The 23,015-nt window shown below is 44.6% G+C and overlaps 1 protein-coding gene across 1 annotated transcript in view; it reads left to right on the top strand.

Annotated features, from left to right (window-relative positions):
- Window positions 1-20,679, top strand: part of CPAMD8 (C3 and PZP-like, alpha-2-macroglobulin domain containing 8) — a 46,422-nt gene extending 25,743 nt beyond the window's left edge. Inside the window, exons 29-42 of the mRNA XM_010082775.1 lie at window positions 1,032-1,197; window positions 1,727-1,813; window positions 2,719-2,855; window positions 3,218-3,373; window positions 3,775-3,837; window positions 4,218-4,456; window positions 7,315-7,402; window positions 12,456-12,530; window positions 13,233-13,338; window positions 13,428-13,538; window positions 14,213-14,425; window positions 14,885-14,959; window positions 19,630-19,798; window positions 20,116-20,679. Of these exons, the coding sequence (XP_010081077.1) occupies window positions 1,032-1,197; window positions 1,727-1,813; window positions 2,719-2,855; window positions 3,218-3,373; window positions 3,775-3,837; window positions 4,218-4,456; window positions 7,315-7,402; window positions 12,456-12,530; window positions 13,233-13,338; window positions 13,428-13,538; window positions 14,213-14,425; window positions 14,885-14,959; window positions 19,630-19,798; window position 20,116 (1,686 nt within the window). The 3' untranslated portion in view covers window positions 20,117-20,679. The remainder of the gene's footprint in view (window positions 1-1,031; window positions 1,198-1,726; window positions 1,814-2,718; window positions 2,856-3,217; window positions 3,374-3,774; window positions 3,838-4,217; window positions 4,457-7,314; window positions 7,403-12,455; window positions 12,531-13,232; window positions 13,339-13,427; window positions 13,539-14,212; window positions 14,426-14,884; window positions 14,960-19,629; window positions 19,799-20,115) is intronic.
- The last annotated feature ends 2,336 nt before the right edge of the window (window positions 20,680-23,015 follow it).

The following is a 23,015-nucleotide window of genomic DNA, read 5'->3' as shown; positions in this document are numbered from 1 at the left end:
AAGAGGGGTGGTGGGCAAGTAGGGCTGCAGAGGTAGAACTGGGAGATTAAAACAGGAGGTGTAGTGGATGTTGCAGCATGTCTTGGTGATCTGTACTCGGACAAAAGGATTGCCCATTCAGGCAAAACCCAGTGAGTTTATGGAGACTTTGAAAGAGCCACTGCAAACAGCAGTATCTGTTCAGAAACTCTGTGACAACCTCAGCACTTCTGGTGGCATCCCTGTAGAGCTTCAAGAGTGAGACCATGCTGCTGCTGCAAGCAGATATCATCTAACCCCGAGTTCTTGTTGGAGTGGAAGACCTTCAACCTTCTTAAAAATTAAAAAAAAAAAAATGGAAAATCTTCCAGTGCTCATAAAGCAACTTTCTGCCTCACTGTCAGCAGTGTCCCCCCTCTGAGAAGTGATGTGATGCTCTCTCTGGGCTGCTGTGTGTCACGACAGCCCTAGCATTTTTATTTGCTGGAAGTGCGGTTTATTGTGGATCTAATGGTTTTCCTAGAGGAGATTTGCAAGTGTTACTAATGATCTTAGCTAGGAAATGAGGAAGGGGAAGGTTAGTGCCACAGGGAAATCAAAGGAAACCAAATTACATCAAGTCCAATTAAATTGTTTCTATAAATTATCAGAGCCACGTTCCTACATGGTGAGGTCATTGAGGGAGTTAATAAAACATGTTTGTTGGCTGCAGGGACCCCTGGGAACCTTGGCCTTTATTATCCTCTGGCGTCTGCTAGACGCTCCAGAGTGTCAGGAACACAATCAAACCTACAGTTAGAGAGCTCGCTTCTGCTCTGTTCATCTGCTGCCTCGCAGGGGCATGACATTTCTTCAGCTTTAGGGGGGAATAAATGTGTCTCAGTGTTAGTCTAGATCATTCTTGCTATGATATTTGCCTCTTTTTTTGAATTTCTGATGCATGGCTTAGCTTAGGGAAAGGAAAGTGTTAGTGTCCTTCTGCAGAGAGCAAAATGCATCTTTCCTAGGTTTGGTTTTTTGTAATATGTCTGGGCTCTCTCCCCTAAATATAGGAAGAAAGAACAGCGGTTGACAAAGCAAAACACTTCTTAGAGTCCAACTTGTATTCAGCAGAAGACCCCTACACTACTGCCCTGAGTGCGTATGCCCTGACACTGCTACACAGTCCCTCTGCTGCTGCGGTGCTGCGGAAGATGAACAGCATGGCTATCACACAAGGTACTGTGCTCCTGGCTCCCAGCTGGCGCGGCCCTGGACTGGCAGTCCTCTTATAGGAGCAAGCAGATAGCCCTCGCAACTTGAATGGTGGTGTCCGAGTTGCTGGAGAGGACAGAGCCTGTGAGATGTGGTCTTCCTCACGGCACAGTTTGAGTTTGTAAGGCAAGAGTCTTCCTGATTCTCTGTAGAGAGGGCTGAGCACCTTAGTTCCATGATGCTGAAGGAAGGCAAGTGTACCAGAGGCTCTGCAGTGCCTTTCCTGGCGATGTGACAGTTTGCCTTGTAACACGTCACATTCCCTGATGGTGTATTTTAATCTAAAATCCAAGAATTACCTAATTTGTCACACTCAGCGATCTTTGTCATTGCAAAGGGACCCTCCTGCCCTCCTGGCTAAAAGGGGGGACGGTGCAGTTCAGAGCATGAATCTGTTCTCTGAGTCAATGCTAAAGCAGAATTTGATTCTTTCTTCTGTTTAGCTGCAGTCCTGCTGTAATAACATATTTATTCCACTCTCCTGTTTTTCTAGATGGCTTTACACACTGGAGCTTGACGGGAACTCTTGTTACTGATGAAGATACCTTCATGGGATTTAACGATGGGCTCTCTCAATCAGGTACCTGTCCTGCAAAGGTCCATTTCTGGAGGGACACAAGGTTTTGGTGCTCAAAGAAGCCTTGTTTAGCCAAGGGATTCTGCAAATGGCAGTCAGGGCAGGCTCCCAATGAAATGAGAGCTCAGAAGAGGCAGGTAACGTTCTGCTGAAAGAGCAGGTTAAGAGCAAAGGAGAGGCAGAGCTAGCTGTGGTCGACAGTACTGGCTTTTCAGCCCCAGCTCTCTCTCCATTTTTTGCTCCAGTTTTATAATGACAGTGAGTAATACAGGAGAGTGAGAGCCATATGAGATCCCATCAGGGAGGAATCATTTGCAATGGAAATCTGAGAGAAGTCAAATACATGTAATTTTAGAGCTATTTGGCTTTGTATTTTCAAATGCACCTAGGGATTATATAACCAGCTTTTATTGGCAGGCACTGGCATTTCAGCTGATTTCCTAGACTTTAACTATCAAAGCCACAACAACAGTGAATGATCCTGTAATTTCCAAGTCACATAAAGCCATTATTTCTTCTAATATGATGTAGGTGCACCAATGTTCAGGAAGGCTTTAACTGGAAATTGTATGAAAATCTCTGGGACAGGAATACAGTATGGGAAGCAGCAAAGTAGAACTGGAGCGAGAGAAATTACTTATGGGATATAATCAAGTAGAAAGAAGGTTATTGTATGAAGGAAAGAGCTTCTGCTGGAAGCAGAGATGTCTTTGGAAGATGATGCATCTTGGGTGCAGACATCTTTTAACTTCATTTTTCTCTTCCTGTATTTACCTCTACAGACTCTTAACTTTATTTTTCAGTTAATGAATATTCACAGAACTGTCTCTGCACCTGCCCAGATTCTCACTTCTAGATAGTATTTTGATTTTTTTTTTTTTTCCTTCTCCTCTCCCCCTTCTTTTCAGTTGTTTCTGCAGAAGTGGAAATGACATCTTATGCCCTTTTGACATACACCCTCCTAGGAGATGTGGCCTCTGCACTCCCAGTAGTAAAATGGCTTTCACAGCAGAGGAACGCACTTGGAGGATTCTCATCTACTCAGGTAGGATGCTGCTGAAAAAGGTAACTTCAATGCATGCATAATCAGTTGTAGAAATCAAATTGATTCAGGAATGGTCAATGCAGAATTTCCAACTAGAGTCCAGACAGAAACTGTCTGTGTCGTGTTAAGAAGAAAAACTTTCCAGTGCTCTTTACTGCTTCCTTCTCAGGCTGATCATTTGAAAGGAACCTTGACTTTGTCCTTACTGATGCCTTGGGCAGTAAAAATGATCAAAACTTGGTATTTCTTTAGCTATCTGAATTAACAAGGAAGATTCTGCTACCCAGAGCTGATCACCCTACAGCACAGTGCTTGTTTATAAGTTTACTCCTGTATTCTTCACTATTCTGTTTGATCCCTAGGACACATGTGTAGCCCTGCAGGCTCTGGCTGAGTATGCTATCCTTTCTTACGTTGGAGGAGTCAACCTTACCATTTCCTTGGCTTCTACTAATCTGGACTACCAGGAGACATTTGAGCTCAACAAGATGAATAAAAAAGTCCTCCAGACTGCAGTGGTAGGTGGTTTTGTGTGTATGTAGACAAATTTTTAAAGTGATCCATCTGGGCTGTGTTCCGAATAACTCGGAGAAGTTCAGTAATGGTAAAAGCACAAGTTAAACACTCAGATCTTGGGACTTTCTGGGGTTTTATGGCTGGGTTCTGATGTGAAGGGGGCAGCAGTCAAAAGTTAAAGGCATTTTTCGCCACGACTAATGCCTGATGCTTACTTTGTGCTGCTGCTTGTTTCTACCATTGTTAAATCAGGTGTCTGAAAAGAGTAAGCCATACTCTCTTCAATTCTGCAGTCTTCTTTATAACCAGGCAGATATTTTGTACAAAATGAAGCTAAAATGGATATTTGTTTCCATTCAGAGTGCCATGTCTTGTCTGTGTCTTAACTGTGGATTCTTCTCAGATCCCCAGTATTCCGACGGGGCTGTTTGTGAGTGCCAAAGGTGAAGGCTGCTGTCTGATGCAGGTAAAGTTGCCGTGGGGCTGGAGAAAGTATGTGAGTGGGTGATCTCTAAACTCAGTCTGTTTGCTGCTACTTTAATGCCAGTTTGCTACGAGGGGGGAGTTACACTTTGAATTTTTCTCAAAGTAATTATATAATGTGGTGTTGCTTTAATTCATAGAAGTAAAAGTGGTTGTACTAGGGTGAATCTGCTCTGGTATAGCTTTACCCATATATAACTGCATTGCAGAGCCACTGTTGCCTCTGTGCCTGCCACTACCTCTCTCTGAAGAGATCTGGTGTTTGTGCTGATCTTTGGGGAACGCTTGTAGATGCTATGAAACATTGGGGTCTAATGAACTGCCCTGATTTGGTTTGGTTTTTTTCCCCTCTTTCTGCTGCAGATTGATGTCACTTACAATGTACCTGATCCTATTGCCAAACCAGCTTTCCAGCTCCTGGTTAACCTGAAGGAGCCAAAGTCGGAGCAGCATCTTCAAGCCCCGAATCTCCTGCGGTCTGTCTCTCCAGATGAGAATCGCTCTGAAGCCTTGCACAGAGAGAGGGCACTGGGGGATGATGATGACCCAGCTTCAGATCAGGACCATCGGGAATACAAAGTCATACTGGAGACGTGCACTAGGTAGGAAATGCCAGTCTGCATCATGTCCTGCCTGTTTCTCAGAGACCATCTCATTTGCTGACAGCACATCTATACTGATACAGGAAAAATAAATTCTTTCTTGTTGCACTGTCTGTATCTCAAACAGTGCAAGACAGAACACCTGACAAGCAGAATGCAGTATTCCAACTGTAATTGTGGGTTGTACTAATGTCTGCTGGCATTAATAATTTTAGTGCTAAGTATACGTCAAAGGTAAGGAAACAAGAACAAAATTTACAAAGAGGGCTCTCTGAAGCTCATTGCTTATCTTCTTATTCCACATAAAGACATTTAAAATAATTTTTAAAGATGCCACGATACTAAAGCTCCAGAAGTTTCATTCCTAGCTCTCAAAAGCACTTTGCAAAGACATCCTGAATTCCATCCCATTTTACAGATCGGGAAACTGAAGATCTGTAAGATAAAACAGCTTGCCTGTAGACAAACAGCAGCAAGAATCTTTTCTAGCCTGTATTCAATCCACTTACACATTTTGTTTAAGCACGTCGGTACTGCTGCAGTTATCAGGAGTTGCTGATCTCTTTACAAAATGTTTTGATTTTTAAGGACATTGTTGGAAAGTTGTCCCAAGAGAGGGAAAGACACAACCAAAGTAAATAAGGAGGGTTTATAGCATCCTACTGTATGAGAGAAGAAACTATTCCCAAGAATTTCATAATTATTCTGCATATCTGTGACCAGAGCGTGGCAGGTGGTGGGGCTACAGCTTCACTGAACTCAGAGCGCGAAGTCAAGTGAACAGCTCAGATGTAATTCATGGAAATGGGAAACTTTTGCTTCTTTCTCAGTTTCTGTCTCCTTCCTTCCTGCGGAGGCAACGTCAAACAGTGACTACAGTCCTGAAAACAGTTGCAGCGGCTCCAGGCAAAGATGGGATCTTGTTATCTCTGCCAGCACACTTGCCCCTTGCTCATGTGGCCAAGTCGCCGGCAGATGCGTTGCCTCTGATTGCCCCAAGCCTGGGAAATCCTGGGCCAGGCATTTTTCAGCCTCGCTGAATGCTAATGCTTCCTCCCTCCAGTAACAACAGCCAGTGTCCAGCAAGTCAAACTCATAATGCAAAAGTTTGCTAGGGTCGAGCTGGCTGTATGTAACACACTGTCACTTTCTCACCCTCTTCTCCCCCTGCCTAGCCGTTGCAGCTCGTACTGGGGAGGCAGGCTTGTAAAGTCTTGAGTCCCTCGAAGATGCCTGTAACTAGGGAGGCTGCCCTGCTTTCTGTTATTATTTCTGAAACTTCTGCCCTGGGAATTGCTGGAGCAAAGACAGAAATTTGAGAGGAAGCGCAGTCCGAGGAGATTGATTGCTTGGAAAGAAAACAAAAGCAAATGAAATCTTCCTTTTCCTCCCCTTCTTCCTGTAAGGATGCTCTTTTAACAGCTTCACCAGCTTATTTGGGCAATGAGAATAGAGGAGTGCATCTAAGGATGACAACTGGAATATATTGAGCTGGGAGTGTTGTTCAGAATGTAATTAAGTGTTGTCATGCTCAGTGAAGTCCTTGGGGCACTTGTGAGGAGTTAGGGAGAAAACAGGATGGGAAGTAGAGGACTGATACAACAGAGAGTGGGAAAATTCAGGGAAAATGATGCTACAGGATTTTTTCAGGGAGCATGGTGTGCAGAGTTAGGTTGGGATTAACAAGGTTTAATGTCTTTGGGAAACTGTCAGCCCTGAACTGTTCACATAGAGCCAACTGGATCTGTCCACGGAGCATCTCGTGCTACTGTGGGCGTATGCGCTTGGCTGTGGCATTACATCCAGGCTGGCTCCGTGCAGAGCTTCAGCAAACTCACCCACCCACCCTCCCAACAGAGGCCTCCAAGTAGCCCGGCAGGAGCCAGTTCAGATCTGGCAAATTTGATCCTGGAAGCTGTGTACGGTGTTTTCTCAGTGCTGGGCATGAGCTAATAAGCTCTCTTGGGTCCAATGTCATTGTCTTAGTGGTGCAACTAAACAGCAAACAGGTAAGCTGCCAAGGAGGGATAGTTTAGAGCTGACTGTACATGGATGCAGAGAAAAGGAGCATTGTTCTGGAATTAGCAGGAGCTTCTTTGTTATGATCTCGACTCTTATGCCGTGCTGCAAGAAATTGAAATCTTTTGCAATTGCCCAAATAAACTTTCTGTCCACCCCTTCCTCTGTGGGTTTTTTTAAATGCACCCTTCAGCAGTAACAACTCTGAATTTCAGTGGTTTTTCTGAGTCTTCATTGATATTATACAGGATGGTAGAGGCAGTGAATTCTTTAACGCTGGTAACTAGAGAGTGAGTTTGCTGACTCATTAGCAAAGATACTTTTCTCAGTGGCAATTAGATGCTGGAGGGAAATGGCCATCTACGAAACCCCAGGGTTGAATGACTCTGGTATTGGGAAGTAACATTCCTTTTACACCACAACCCATTTACAGCCCTCCACTTAGGAAAGAACAGAAGCTGCTTCTACTCCAAGGGGTTATTTCCTTTTACCAAGTGCATTTTCTCAGTGATTAATTGAAAAATAAGGCAAGCAGCCCCACAGGAGACTGCATCCTTCCTTCTGCTTCTCTGCCTCTGTTTGCCTGGACATCTCCTACGTCTCTACCCTCTGTGAGTTGTGCTTAATTTTTGTCGCATAAAAGCAGAAAAGATGATTTTGTAAAAGCAAGTAGACTGGGGCTTTCAACAAGTCCTTCAATGAACAGTAGATCCTTTTAATACATTTTTCCTCTGAAGTTTGTTTTGGTTGTTCTCTATACTGAGTTGTCCATGTACCATTTATTTTCTTGGATCCTGAGTTTGGTTTTATTCTTTCTCTCTTTTTGTTCTCATGGGAAGATGGCTGCACTCTGGATCTTCTAACATGGCTGTCTTGGAAGTGCCGTTGTTCTCAGGGTTTCGTGCGGATATTGAGAGCCTAGAGCAGGTAAGACGTTGTCATGAGAGTGCAAGGCATGATCTTGGGCCAGGACCTGGCTCTCTAATTGCCAGGGATTCCCTTTGGGGAGAAACAGGAAGCAAATGCCATTGAATGTTAAATCACTGTCCAAAAAGATGCAATGAAAATTGGGGGGGAGGGCAGGAGATTTCACTTGTCAAAAAATATTTGTCTGAAATGAGTAAACGGATGTTCTAAGCAAGATTAACAAATCTACCGAACATGGCCAAATGAAGGTTTATTACTGAGCACAGTGCACAGTAATTAAATGAGACCCATTTGGAAATGCTGAAGTGAAAATGTGCTCCAACAGGAGCTGTTTATGGCTTCTTAGTGGGCTGTGTTATCTCCAACATCTGGATTCCATTTCTTTGGAGGCTCCGTGTCTTGGAATTTTTTGCCTTTCTTTTTTTTCTTTTTTTCCTTCTGGGAGAACATCATGTTTATTGCAAGCCAAACTGAGGTGGACAGAATGTGCCTCTTACCCAGCCAGCCCTCTAGGGGAGGTGAACTGTAATCTTTAGCTTCACTTTACATTTTGTGGAAGCATTAGAGTGTAGTCACTGGTGGGTTTTATGCTGCAAATAGTTTTTAAAGACTATTTAACTAAAGAGGTGTAAAATCTTTGTATCCTTGAGAACTGGTAAAGAGCTAAAAAGTATCTTGCTTCCAAAAGATCTCTTCCATTAATAACTTAATCTTCATTATACTGGGAGGGGAAGGGATTTGGGGAAAGAATTTTAAAGCAGAATTGTAGTGAAGACCAGGCAGTTTAATTTGACATCCTAAAAAAGTGCACATTGCTTTGTCTTCTCTAGGATTTCACCTGATTTGGCTAATTTAGAATATAAACACCATTGTATCTTCTTGGAAAAAATGAGACCAATATGTCCCTCTTCGGGGGCTTCCAACCCATGTCAGAAGCCGCTGTCAGATAGTCTCCTGGGCTGTCAGTGAAACCAGAGAAACTTGTGTGTTAGTCCCTGAGAAGAGACCTGCATCCTTTCAGGATCAGGGAGCTGTGCTGGAATACTTTTGTACAGAGATGTGTTGATCAGATATTAAATTATTCCTGTAGAGAGAAATATCCAAGTGATCTTATATCTGTTCACAGGCAGCGTGTTAAGAATTCTGTTTTCAAATGCGTACATGTAAAACATATCCAGTTTTATTTGCCTGTTGGCCTTTTAGTCTGATATTCTCTCTCACATGCAACAAACAGTCCAACAGCCTGCATGTGGCTATTCAGATGAGGCAAGACCACCAGCAGGTCATCTCCAGTATCCCTGTGGTAAGAGAAAGGAAGAAAATTAGGTGAGGGAGCCTGCAGTGGGTTTGGTGACTATTTTATCTCCTCTTGCTGAAGGTGGCTGTTGTTTGTACTGCTTTCAAATAAGTTCTCTTTCATAGTCATTTATATAAATAATGGCAGACAAAATATGGATGGAAACCTGGCTTAGGACCAGAGAACTCAAAATGGGACAGGAGGAGAACAACAGGATATCTTTGTGGTGTTAAACCCATGGAATATTTTATCAGCAGAGGAAAAGGGAGGAGTAAAGGGAGGGAAGGAGTAGAAACAAAGAGTGCAAAGGGGCTTTCATTTCAGAAGAACAGAAAAATTATTAGGTTAAATAATAAATCCCTGTACTCCTTATTTTTCCTGAGATGGGCTAAGAAGAAATTACAGACATAGGAGTTCCCATTGTCCAGGCTGTACTGGGTGAAAATCTCCTTTACTGGTTTCAGCAGGGCACAGGGTTGAGTTCCTAGGCTGAGGGTCTTGCGAGTGTCCCGTATGTTCCTGTTACGAGGCACTACTTAGGTTCTGTCCTTTCAGTCCCTGAACTTTTTTTCCCTTTTGCCAAGGCAGCTGTGCTCTGCTGTGAGCCTTGTTTACGCGGCTGGGCCAGACCAGATCTGGAAACCAAACACGATTATTTTGTATTTAGTTACCACTAAAAGGCTCCTCCGTGCAGCAATCCACTCCGGTGCTGCGGCTGCTGGTTTACACTAACCTGTGTTCAGGGCACATTGTGCGTGTTCTCAGTAGCGGAAACACTGAAGATAATTGTGGATATATGGTAAACATTAGGATATACTCTCTGTAAGGAAACTGATGCTGGTCCCCCAATGAGCTAGCTGTAGAATGCTTTAAAACCCTTCTGTTTGCAGCACCTCTTATTCCCTCTCGTCTCCTAGTGTGTTGCCGTGATCTTTGTGCTCTGTGACACCCGACTGCCTCCGATGTTTGGTTTTTCATGGCTTCAGAGATTCTTGTGTCACCTTCAGTGCCATCTTGCTGCTGCCTCAGCACTGCTGGTTCCTTGGCCAGGCGCTGGTCAGCACGCCGGAGGCAGCAACCAACACTGGAACCAGAGCAGAGAAACAGGGAGGCTGACCCACACCGCTCGTGTGTCGGATAGAAGCATCAATGTCTGGGAAGATCATGTTTCAGCTTTGTACCCTTCCTCTGTTCTGTCGTATCCCCGAGCCAATGTCTGGGAAGATCATGTTTCAGCTTCATACCCTTCCTCTGTTCTGTCATATCCCCGAACCTGCTCTGGATGGAAGCAGTCAGAGGGAAAATCAAGCTGTCCTGCTGCTGCACAAGAGTTGTTTTCTCAAAGCTGGGTGAGCTTTCCAGCACATCAGACTTTTTCTAGCACTAAGCAGATCAGCTGGTTGAGGATCAGTTGGTTGAAGTGATCCCAAGATCACTTGGGGTTCAGTACTGGGCAGTCTATTTCCATAACCAGAACAGAATTCCTTCCTTTGGGCAGTAGGAGATTTTGCTAAGATGGGAAGGATGTTGCATCTTCAAGGGGGAATGTTCCCCTTGAAGAGCTGAATTCCGTCTTTCCTATTGCAGACACCCTTTGCATCTGTAAAAATGAAATGCAGGGACAAAGCTCAAGCATATCTATAGGCAGGCAATGAGGATGCAGATAACCCCCATGATTTATTCATGGCTATCAAATGTGTATCCAAATGATAACAAAAATTAAATTCTTCTACTTCTGCTAGCTTTGTCTTGTATTTCAGACACCACCTTCAGCAGAGGCAAGCCCTGTCATTCCAGCTGCTGCATTTTCTTGTTACCCCAGCCATTCCCCTCTCCTCCCGGTGAGGAGGGGCAGGGCTGTAAATCACATTTTCTTGGTTGTTGTTTGCCCTCACAAGAGAGCAGTGTGCGCGGCGCGGACCCACGTGCAGCTCCGGGGCAGCGATGGTTAATGAATGCTCTGTTGCCCGGTGAGGGCAGCCCCCCTGGCTGTGCAGCCACAAATCCTCCTAATAATGCTGGGTGTCGACAAGGTCAGGGGGTCACCACAGGCTGGTGTATATCAAGCTTCACCAGAAAAATGCAACTTTAGCTGAGCTGAGCATTTCCCGGTGGCGCCAGCCTCTCCAAGCCCTCATAAAAGGACTGTCTGCAGCCATCGACTGCTGAGTAATAACAGCCACCATCAGGCCCCTAAAATTATAAGGACAAATTAAATTGGCCCTTTCCATATTGTGTAGGACTTAAACACATGTTCCTTTGCTTGTTACAGTAATAGCAGGAAGCTGTGTGCTGGGTTTTACAACTAGAAGCACTGTGCTGAAGAAATTCACGGTTAAAGCTGTTGGTAGCAGGTTTGGGGAGATTTCAGTAGAAACGCTTTTTGCTTCACGTTATTCTTTCTAATGCAGAATACTAGCGCTTTGTTCTCCTTTCCACAGAGTCTTCATCCTAAGATATCAAAATTACTTATGAACATTAAAAAAAAAAAAAGCGCTAAGGAAATATTATCCCTGTGTCACAAACGGGATTGTCTGACAGAGGGGTTGAAGTAATGACAGGTTGGAGAAGATAAGTACCTGCTCTGGCCCTTACATTGCTCCCCAAACTGGGATTAAAACACAAGAGTCCTCTTCCACAGCCCACCATTCTCTCCTGGTTTTGGATTAAATGTTTCTTACATGATAGAGGTGTTCTCAATGCAGTTTATCGAAACAGTCATGATTGATGGACTGATCAAGTACCTACGGCATGACAGTCAATACTGAGATGTTAGCATTCCAAATATGGAAAATAATGAGTAACTCTCTTGAAAATTTTAAAATAAAACTTAATAGAATTATATCAGATGATAGCACTTATATTTTGGTTGTAATTCATTAGCATTCTGTATCAGGGAGAGAGCTTTTGGATTCTTTGAAGTGGTGCGGTGATTCCATACAGGACAGCTCTTGCGCTTTTTTCTCCGATGACCGTGATCGGGATGTACACGCAGACCTGCAGTTGGCAGGAGATGAGCTAGCACATTACAGATATGCAGATTGTCCCAATAAATAAAATGCATAAGAAGAGGTAGTCTGTGGGTCTGACTGGTACAATGCAAATCACAAATCCCTGAGCCTCGGAGGGAGAGAAGATGAGTAGCAGAGGCCTGGCCTGACCCCGTTCGTCAAAAGGGAGGGTGCCTAGGGCTCTTTCAAATGGCTGCTCTTCTCAAATGTAAGGATTAATTTTCCTGGCAGAAGAATGTTTTGGATTTTTCAGCTGGTGGGAGAAGGGGACCTTTAATACCCGGTGTGATCCTGCAGCGTAATTCCCTGGCGGGCTGAAGGAGTGTAAATAACAGACTTTATCAAGTGTTTTGGGGTCTCTGAGGTCTTGCTTGAGCCTTGGAACTGAAAATAATCTGGGAGCTATTAAATTAGATCATGGATGATATGTTAGGCACAGACTGAGGGAGACAAATCCACCAGGGACCAGGAAGAACACTCAGCCTTGTGCACCTTGCAAGCGTTCCTCATCAGGTCACAGAAGAGAACACAGATGGCTTTTCCTCCGCTGTATGACAGCAACTGCAATCCTCTTTGCATTTCCCCTCTCTCTTACTGAAACATCCCTTTCCAGTAGAATAAATCCTTGGGGTTCAGTGTCTGATCAGTTTTCTAAGCAGTCTAAAATATATCTTCTTCTCTAATTTCAAACTGTTTTCTATAAAATGAGCTGAAACTAAACCTGTTGGGTTTTCTTTTCCCCCAGTTATTGATGAACAAGCAAATCGGATTAAAAAGATATGAAGTGGATGGAAGAAAAGTCCTTTTTTATTTTGATGAGGTAATGACTTTATTTCTTGTAATTACGTTGATTTTCAATGAAAGGCAAATGACCAGTGGATCAGGCATAGGTACGATGTGTTGATGCTGGTGGTCACTCGCAGATGAGGATTACCTTCCAGCTTTCACTGGCCAGCTGCTTGAGCCCCTTTTGAGGCAGGCAGGTGGTGTGGTTTTGGTTGGAAACCAAATCGTAACAGAGGCAGGTGACTGGCTTCAGCCCATCAAGTATCACTTAGTTTTTGCCTCAAAATAATCTCACCTTCAGGTACAACGACCATGGCTAAAAGGAGGGAGTAACGATGCAGTCTAATTTAGATCTCGCAGCACGTACCTGCGAGTGGAAGACGAGATCTCTCTTGGCTTGGTCACCACCAGTGAATTGTTAGCTGGTTGAGTTAGCAAGCTGACAACAGGAGTGGTGCTAGGTGAGGCAGGGAAACTCGGGCAGCTTGGGTGTCAGGTTTGCTGTTGTTGTACGGTGAGTATGTGCTTTAAAGGCCGGCAGAGTAGCGTGTTTTAATTCATGTTTGTCTTTTATTAATCATCTTTGTCTCTATACCTGGTATGGGAGGTATCTTCATTCTCCTGAAGTGTCCAGCACAGTGTGTTACGTTAGGGACACACGCTGCCTTTATTTGTCTCTCTCTTCACTTCAAGTGCAGTTTTTGTTACAATGAGTCTTTTCCATCATTTCATACAGATTCCCAGCCAGTGCATGACCTGTGTAAAGTTTCAAGCTTTTAGAGAGCACATAGTTGGGAAAACAGCTCCTGTTCCTATCAAAGTGTATGATTACTATGAGCCAGGTACGTGCCTGTTTCCCTTCGATTTTTGACACCATTAGAGCTCTAGGCATAAGGCTTGGTTGTGATTTCTCATTCTTACTGGCCTGCAGCTTTTGAAGCAACTCGTTTCTACAACGTGAGTGAAAACAGTCCCTTGGCTCGAGAGCTCTGTGATGGGCCAACGTGCAATGAGGTGGAAAGCTCAGCTAGCCAATGGGTTGGTAAGTCGCACCAAAGCCAAGCAGATTTTTTTTTTTGGAAAATGGAGCCCACAGACATACTTTCCAGGAGTCAGAGCTCAACATTATATTTAGAAGAATGCTCTATTTCACTCTCTGTGTTAGTGGAGGTTTTACAGAGGTTTGTGGGATAGCAGTATTAAATGTAGGACAGCCAAACAGACCAATGTCATCTGCTCTTCAGTCACCAAAGTGACTATTATTTGCTTCAGATATGATGTATCATTCTGGAAGAACCTGCACAAGGTGAGACATGTTAATAAACATAAATAAACATAACTCTTTAAAACTCTTTAAAAAACAATTGTTGCTTTATCCTGTATCTGGAACCTGCTGCAATACGGTTCTTTCAGAAAGACAGCTTTATTCCCAGAGTTTTTATGTTACCAAGTTTGTAAATCCCTATGAGAAATCTTGGGGAATTCAACGTGAAAACTTATCCTGTATCTGGAACCTGCTGCAATACGGTTCTTTCAGAAAGACAGCTTTATTCCCAGAGTTTTTTATGTTACCAAGTTTGTAAATTCCTATGAGAAATCTTGGGGAATTCAGCGTGAAAACTTACATCAGAGAAATAGAAGAAAATTGCCAGTCCATCTTCCCCTTCCCCATGCTACGCAAAAATGTTGCTTTGGATGTTTTTGTTTACTTTGCAGGCTTTGTTCACTCGGGACCATGCAATAACATTTTTGGCTGCTTGGAGGATGAGTATTTTGAGCAGTGCATGTGTTCGCGAGACTGTGGCTATGACGGGGAGCCTGTGTGTGGATCGGATGGACAGATTTACCCCAACCACTGCCAGATGGAAGTAGCATCATGCAGGAATAATACGAGGATAGAACAGATGCCCATGTCTCAGTGTTCTGCCTGTAGGTTTTATTCAGTTCCCTTTTCTGTTATGATCTAGTTGCAGAACGCTACAAATCATCTAAGCAAATGATACTTACCTGTGTGTGGTAGGAGGCTTTGAATTCACTTCTTTTCCCTGTGTATTATTTTGCCACTCATACTACAGGGGATTAAGTTGTAAGAGCAGCTGCCTTTCTGCTTAGCTCTGAATAACTGGTTTTCTGCTCTTGTGAATACATGTTTTACCAAACAGAATGAACTTCAGAGAAAATTAGTGATACTGTTTTATCTGAAGTCAATAATCCCAGATAAAAATTACATCTGTGAAATGTAACATTCTTTGGAGATGCTGCATGGGCTTTCAAGACCTGCAGTAGCTCGGTGAACTGAGCCTGCCACCTCTGGAAATGTAAACGTTTTCTAGAGATTCATTAATAAATTTTATGACCAATGCATTTATTTTTCTGTTTATTTTACAGCCAAGAATTTGCCAGAAGAAAGGGAGACACACTCCCACACAGCTCAGCAACCCAGTGGTCAGCAAACTCCAGCAGGTAGTGTCATACCTTGTATCCAAGGCCTTTTTCTTTAGCAAGGTTAAAGCTTATCCTATCGCTGTATAAAAGTATATATGGCTCTTAAGCACAGTTAAGGAAAGATACTGAATTTCTTCATCTTTTAGAAAAGACAGAACATTCAGAAATCGGAAAGAATGAAAAGGTCAAGGCAACTTAAGATTATAACTATTCAACAACAAACTAGCTCTTCCAGTCCTTTTCCTTTCAGAAATCTTGCATGATGCCTGCTCCATTCAGTGCACGTGCAAGTTTTAGGAGTGGGCAAGTGACCCTCCTCTTTTCTCAGCCTTGGTCTGTTTGAACAACACACACTCTGTGATCTTTTCTTCAATACTAAGCTGGAAAGATCACATTTAAAACCAGGCTGATGTAATGTGTTTCAACAAACAACTGCACAGGACATGACAACAGACCAAACCATTGCGAGAACTAGAATCCAGGAGGATTAACTTTGTCTCTAGCAGTTCTGGGCAAAAATTGAGCTGGAAGTCTTGATTCTCTCAAATCTGCTTTGGAATAAAGGGCCTTAGTGAGCAGAAATGTTAAGGTCAGTAGATGCAGTAGCCAGGAATTTGACTGCTCATTTTATTTGGTGCTTATATTCATACACTTTTTTTCCAAGACTCATGTCGAACTTGCTTATGGCTCACAATAAATCTCACCAAGAAGCAGCAGAGGGTCAATAGAATAGTTTGTTTCATGCTGTTTCTAGTAAATAAACTGGACTAGATTTTTCCTGGCTGCTTTCTACTCATTAATTTTCCCCCTGGCCTTTAACTCTCCTAAACAAGTCGGTAAAACAAGTTAATTCTTCAAGAGAAGACTCTGTGCCTTCTCATGTCTGTCTTGTGCGCCAGAGCTCAGACCAGCGTGTGTCCAACATGAGAGACACCGTCCTGTTCTTTGCCCTTCCTCTGCTCTACAGAAGCTGACGGACAGTTTTCTTATTAAGGTGTAAAAGCATGGTGAATATTCCATTGCGACCGTTTCTACAGGTCATTCAATCTCAGTGTTTAATGCCTCTCCTGTTTTCCCTCCCATTGTTTCTGGGCTTGGTGTGAATATATATATATAAAAGATTGCTGTCTGGTAGAATAACTGAGATGAATGATTTTTGCTTTTTATTCTGTGCAAAGGCGATGTACTCAGCATGGAAACTCTGTTTGCAATCCGAAGCCTTTAGCGCAGCATTCCCAAACTGCTCTGTAGGGCGCTGCTGCTATGCAAGGCCACGCGAAGTGTTTGCCGCTGGTCTGCGAAATGGGACTGCGATTACATTATTTTTAAATAAAAAGTTGATAGTAAAAAATATGGTTACTTGGGGGAAAAATTGTGGAACTTGATGGTAGCCCACAATCCAACAATTTTCAGAACAGTGTTTCTGAAATAATCTGCACTGAAGTGTCTGTCTAAGAAAAATAACCCTCTGGTTTCTGTTCTGAACAGACGAAAGCAGTGCTGGCTGAGTAGGCAATCAATGAGAGCTCAAGTGGAAATTCTGATTCTCTGTGTGTGTGTGGCATTTTTGTACAGATGTTAGATTAACAAACCGGGATGCCGTAAAGGTATGTTTGTCAAAGCTCAAGCATTTAGAGCTGGCTTTGTTCTAGGATCTGTGAGCGTTCAAGTTGAGAGTCTCCTGGCCGGCAGATACTCTTCTGAGCTGGGCTGAGCAGCCACGGCAGAGCGAGCATTCAGAAATAAAACTGACTAAACCCCACGTCAGGAAAAGCGCCCAGCATGTGATTTTCATTAATCCTCTGGGCTCCTCTCAGGTCAACCGCACGGTACATGAATCAAAGTTTAACAAATGAATGAATCCTTCCTTATACACGGGTCTCATTTGGACTCGCTGGTTCGTTAGCGCTGAAGCATGTGATTGGTTTAAGGCGGCTCAGGTGCTCTGGGTTTCCAGTGAAAGTTCTGATGAGCCATGCCCAAATCTGTGATTTCCTAAAAGGATGCAAAACTCCAGGGGCCAAATCAAGCTTAGGGCAGGTTGGTGAAACTGCCTCAGCGTGTTAATCTGCAGGAAATACCATTTTCCTGGAGAACCGCGTGGTGTTTATATTGTCTGAAACCCTCCTGTAGCTGCCGTATGACTTGTGCAGGCTCGGCTTGGTTTGATGGATGCTTTCATTGTTAGCTCTTGTCTGTGTTACCCCAGCAATGGAAACAATGAGCGCCAGCTTCCTTCCAGCAAACGCTGGGGAACGTCGCAATGTGCTCGGGCTCGCTCTGGCAAACGCAGACTTGCAGCGTAGTTCCCTAGACACCCGTGAATTTGCTCGAATAAACAACAGCTGTTGAGTTATGCTGTTCAAGGTAAGCAATTGTATATAGATGGCCTTGAAAAATCAGGAAGCAGTGCTTCTTGCAGCACCTAGCTGTTGTGAAAGCATTTTAAAACGCCTTTCGAGAGCCTGCAGCAGATGTGGCAGCAGGCAGAACGGCTGAGGTTTGACCAGAAACCCGTAACCTGTCTTTGTACAGATGGATAGATCCTCTTCGCACCTTTAGAAATATTCTCTTGATTGAGAGGGAAGTGTGCAGGGTGACAGGACTCAACTGAAACAGGTCTGAAGCTCCTTCTGCAGCTGCTCTTTCTCTCAGCTGAGTTACTGAGGCTCAGAGGGATGGAACAGGTTTTTGGGGAGCAGCACGGACCCACCTCTGCCTCTAAGCATTGAAGCTCTGCTAGTGTGCTTTCGCAGCCCGCGCCAGTCGTGTTTGCTTGTGCTGCAGCTGGCTGGGTTGGAAGACAACGTGTTGGTGGTAATGTTGTGATTCTACGTGTATTTGATGGAAAAAGCAACGTCGAAGTGTGGTGCGGTGGTGCTTGGTGGTATCAGTGCTGCTGGGGTGTGGCTCTGAGCAGGCAGCCCACCCAGCTCCGTGCTCTCCGAGCCCCCAGCCTTCTCCCCGCAGCTGGAGCTGTGTTGTTTGTCCAGATCTGCTCCAGCAGTTAGAAGGGCCGGTAGCTGGAAGAAAATTCTTGGTGGAATTCTAATACTTTTATTTGGCGGTGGTGTTGTTATTTTAAAAAAAAAAAAAATTAAATGCCATCAGCCTTCACTAGGTTCTAATGGGAACATCAGGGTGAGCTCTGCTTCCAGGTGGAGTCATCTCGCAACACTCCCCGGCAGGCGCATTATTCACAGGGCCGCTGTTCTTTTAGGATTGATTGAACTGGCGATGGGCCACTTTTCCTTTCACCCCATCGGTGTGTTCGGCAAACATTGGCTTAGGCACAAACATTTGGAGATGGAGGGGTGGTTTGTATGCAACAGGAAATGTCGGCCTTTCGGCTTTGCTTTGACTCCAGTGCTGCATTCCTGGGAAGAGTGAGGTCTGTGATGTTAATTCAGTCCCTGGTGGACAGCAATCATCCATTCATAGAAGGAGCTTGTGATCTGGCAGGTTCTCACGTGGAGAAGGCCAAGAAGAAGTGAACACAGAGACCGACTCTGCTTTCAAGCAAGCATTCCCTCGCCTAGGACTGAGCCTGTTGCTGGGAGGATGTGGGAGGCAACAGGGAAGAGCCTTCAGATATTTTATTTCTAGAGAACAAACATTTTCAAAGGCCTTGACGAGTGTTCTCCTTAAATAAAGCCAACTTGGCCGGTGGGGAAGGAGGGGGGCTTTTCCTCCTTGCAACAACTATGTTTCAGGGATTGCTTTGGTTTGGATTAGAGCAGTGTATATAGAAAGCAAACAGCAAAGAGAGATAGCTGAGCTGGCTCGAGGAACAGTTTAGAAAACGGGGATCTTTTGATATTCCTAGAAGTTTTATCTTGCAGTCGTAGCCTCCGGACAGTGAGCAGTCACCCACCGCAGAGAGCGGTGTCCTAGTGCAGGCTGGAGTGAATGCAAGGAGGATCAATACCTGTTTCTGCCTGTGATGTGTCTGTTCCTGTCGTAAATGATGGAATTTTCTCGGTGGTATGTGGCTGTGGTGAAGCAGATGGATCTCAGCTACTGCTCGTTCAGGCTGAGGGAGAAGCGAATGGCTTTGATGTAGACTCCTGGTTTTGCAACTGACTTTTATGAAGCGGTGCTTAAAAGAATGCACACATTACGCATCTTCGTATGGGTTGGTCTCTCCTTAACTGAGGTCCCTGGCTTGGACCTAGTCAAAGGAGAGAGATGTATTTTCAGGGTGCAGAGGAACTCACCTGGGACATCTGGTGTTCCCAAAAAAATCTCTTAGCTTTATCTTACTGTATAGAGCTCTTGGTGTGAACTGGTTCCTAACTGAAGCACACCAGTTAATGCCTAAAATTAGAAACTTTAAAATTAAACTTTGAGATTTTTTTTTCAAATTACGTGCCCCTCCGCACTCTCCCCCCCCCCACTATGATTTCTTTCATTTTTTCCAGTGCCCAAGTCTCAGACTGGGAAACTGAAAATTCTCATTTGCAGCAGCTTTTCTCCTTGCGTGTGGATCTAAGCACGCATATGCAGGTCCATTGACTTGTGCAGCCTCCTTTACTCATGTAAGGCACTCATTTGGCCCCTGACTCACCTTCCTGATTAACATTCCTTTCCTTTTTTGTCATTCCCCTTCTCCGTGATGCAATAGATGATGCTGAAATAGAGTTTCTTTGGCTAAAGCACAGCCTGAGACCCTCTGATTTCCTTTCCAGCCGAGGAGGGCCCTCCGCCGCAGACAGATCTGTCGTACTACTCCTATGAATATGACCCAGACCCCTACGCGTCGGAAGCTGATGTTTTTGAGGTTGTGGCAGAACTGACAACGGCAAGCACGTTAAAGGACGCGGACAGGACTCAGGAAGGAGTGACCACGGTAGAATGGTGAGCCGGAGAGTGGGGGGAGCATAAATCTGGTTTGAGAGTCAGCATATCATGTACTAACTCGTATATTGGGTCAAATGTATTCAGTTCATCAAAGGGGACATTTTCAAACTGACTTGCTAACCTCTTTAGCAAGGAATCACCAGGAACAAGATCTTGCTAGAGCAGCATATAAAACTCTTCGTGACCCCAGTGTCTCCATCCCTAGCAGAATAAAAAGTGACCTTTTAAACTTTTCTCTGCCCAGCCCCAGCGATGTTTCACAAAGATATGTAATGGGAAAGTGACTTTTCTTCATTGTGTTCTCTTTTTAACAGAAATACGGAATTTAAATAAAGAGAAGAGGCTCAGAATCAACTCCTGTATGAGTTTGTTCCTACAGACGACCTGCTGCAGAACAGAAACCAACGATGACTACTTCCTGATGCACTCAGAACTGTAGGCTTTGCTGCCCCGTGGGGGAGGGATCTGGAGCGCTAAGGGGGACACTCAGTGTTATTTTTCTGTCAATTTTCCTGCCTTTTGTGCATCCTCTTTGGATTACTTCTAAAGATGGGAGACCAATATACTGTGCCCTCTAGGTGAGAAAAATAGGGGCTGGAATTCAAACCTATAGACCGTTTCAAAGTGTTTTCTCTCCTATCAGGATACTGCCAATGCCGTTTCCTAGCTACATTTAGAAGCTAAGTCCAGGCCTTGTCCTTAGCTGAACTGCTGTTTGAGGAAAGATGGCTGAGAAGTTTTCTCTCCGATTATAATAATAAAAATCAGTGTGTTTTGCTAATTATGACATAGCAAGAGGCTAATCATCTTCCCCAGCCCGTAAGTCTACTGCACCCACAATGTCCCACAAGAGATAAACTTCCCTAGTTGGCTCCATGCTCAGGAAGGTTTTTGGGAGGCACCCTTTACAAGAGAAAACTGAAATCCCATGTCAGGGCTGAAAGGCTGGACTGTCCGCCCTGTGGCTGCAGGCTTCGGGTGTGGGGTTTGCCAGCCGCAGCGGTGACGAGGATCAGGTGGGTGAGCCCTCTTCGTGTTGCACTACGTGCTGATAAGGGCTGCTTGCAGCCTTCTCGGCCCCTTTCCTCCTCGTAACCCTGGCCTGAAAATAAAGCTGACCCAAGGCACAGTCCTTTTAAATGCTTGCCTGTCTTCACCAGTGGCTTTTATTCTGCTCCCGCTGGGATCCCCGTGCAATGGTTGCTCTGGATATGGCAAATCCATGCGTAGGCCCTGTACAAATCCCTGGTGTCCCAGAGGCTGGACTCCCTTAGACTGACCTGCCCCAAGCAATGTGGCAAAACTGAAAACAAAAGCTTTGTCTTTCCAAAAGTGCAGGAGCCAAGATTTTTATTTTTTTTTTTGTTTCCCTTCCTGCCTGGAGCAGCATTGTTCTCTTTGGAGGAGTTACATGCAATTGCCTGTTGCAAAATAGTGTTAATATTTTATCTTCCCACTTCTATTGTTACCAGGACCCCGAGTGGGGTGGAAACTCCTTTTGAGGGTGTTTATTGGTGAATGGAAACAGGAAAAAGCCCAGCTCCATTCATTTTTAGGGCTTGTTTACACAGGAACCATGACAAGAATATATCCCAGTATAGACATTCCATTCCAGAATAAAGGCAATTTTATTCCAGAAAAATGTCCACATGGGGACAAAACAGGAGGTATCCCAGAAGTTGGGCATATGTAGCTTCCAATCCTTTTTGACTCGGGCCAGATATTTGCAGAATGTAGTTGACACGATGAAGGTCTGGGTCTTGAAGTTCCCAGAAATTTCAGAACTGCTTTGTTGGCAAGTTTCCAAGCCATCCTTCGTGGCTGCTCTGAGCTCTCCTCGCAGGATCTTGACGTGGCTGCTGCCCGTATGTACCCACTGCTTCTCGGCAGAGGTTTCTGCCACGTCTCTGCAGTGTGCGTGAACAGACCGTGTCCTCACTGTGTCCACGCAGCACAGCGGAAGCCCAGGCGGCTGCATTCCTGTCTGGCAGGTAAATAAATGCCTTTAAACTAAATTCCATCTCCTGTAAGCAACTGGCCTGGCAGCCACTGGCTATTGTGTACACACACAGGACTGAGTCAATATTTATCCCCTGGGTAAATAACAGACCTAGTGTGAGCTGCAACAAGAGGGTGGCTTTTTTTTTTTTTTTCTTTTCTAAATATCAAAGCTGCACAATACAAACCCTGCTGCTTGCTGCTTCCAGCCTCAGCTGTTTAATGCTTTGAGTCCGAGAGAATGAGAGAATGAGACGTTGAGTCACCCTGATAATGCGTGTGACTAGCTTCCCACAGAAGATGGGACCTGTTCTGGCTTCTTCAGCCTCCTGTCCCCTGTCCCTTTCTGGCTTTAGTTTCCTTGTCTCGTCCATTGTACGCTTCTGGACAGATATTTGAAGTCATTTTACATGGCTTGGTCCTCATAGCTCCTTGGGCAGCCAAGACAGCATCACCAGTGGGGACCTGGTGACTTCAGCCAAGTATTAAACCCGACTTTGTTCACTCTCCTCGGGCTCTGGTACTAATTCAAGATGCAGACATCTCCCCGTTGCGGCCAGCTAAATAATTCCTCCTGCTGGTGCCAGCCCGTCAATCACAGCCTTGTTCTGTGGGGTCTCTGTGCCGGTGCACTCACCTGTTTGAGGCAGAGGAGTCTTGCTCCTGTTTTACAACTAGAAGAAAAGCCAGAGGCACCTGGACCCTCAGAAGGCAGAGGCAGAGCAGCCTTAGCGTCCTTAAGCGGAGACAGAGCAGGACAGTGTGTGAGGTCAGGCGTGCCAGGGTTTCTGGAGCCTGACATCACCTTGAGTGCTGCTTCCCAGCTTTGGCACTTTCAGGGAAACCAGGAGTCCCTCTGCTCTTGGCAGTCTCTGCCTCCCTCCAGCCTTGCCACACCAAACTAGCTCCTTTCTGTAGTTTAAAACGAGGAATTTTATTTCAGGAATTGAATAAAAGAACCTGCAATTACACAGCTGTGGTTGCATTTTCCCCCCTATGACAAGAGCAAAGGAGCAGGTCTCTGCCCTCTGCTCCACCCCAGCTGATGGTCCATAGCCTTCCCTCTCCTAGATTTGTTGTTTATGTTTCTTGTCTGGGAAAAAAGATTTTGAAGAACGGAGGAAAAATGATCTAGGAAATTTTTTTTTCCTAGATCATTTTTCCTCTGTTCTTCAAAATCCTAGTTGGAATACGGGGACTCCGTAGGAGCAGGTCC

Source organism: Pterocles gutturalis, unplaced genomic scaffold, assembly GCF_000699245.1.
Source record: "Pterocles gutturalis isolate BGI_N339 unplaced genomic scaffold, ASM69924v1 scaffold3285, whole genome shotgun sequence".
Classification (NCBI taxonomy): Eukaryota; Metazoa; Chordata; class Aves; order Pterocliformes; family Pteroclidae; genus Pterocles; species Pterocles gutturalis.
The sequence above is the reverse complement of the archived record's forward strand: the minus strand, read 5'-3'. Positions and strand labels throughout refer to the sequence as shown.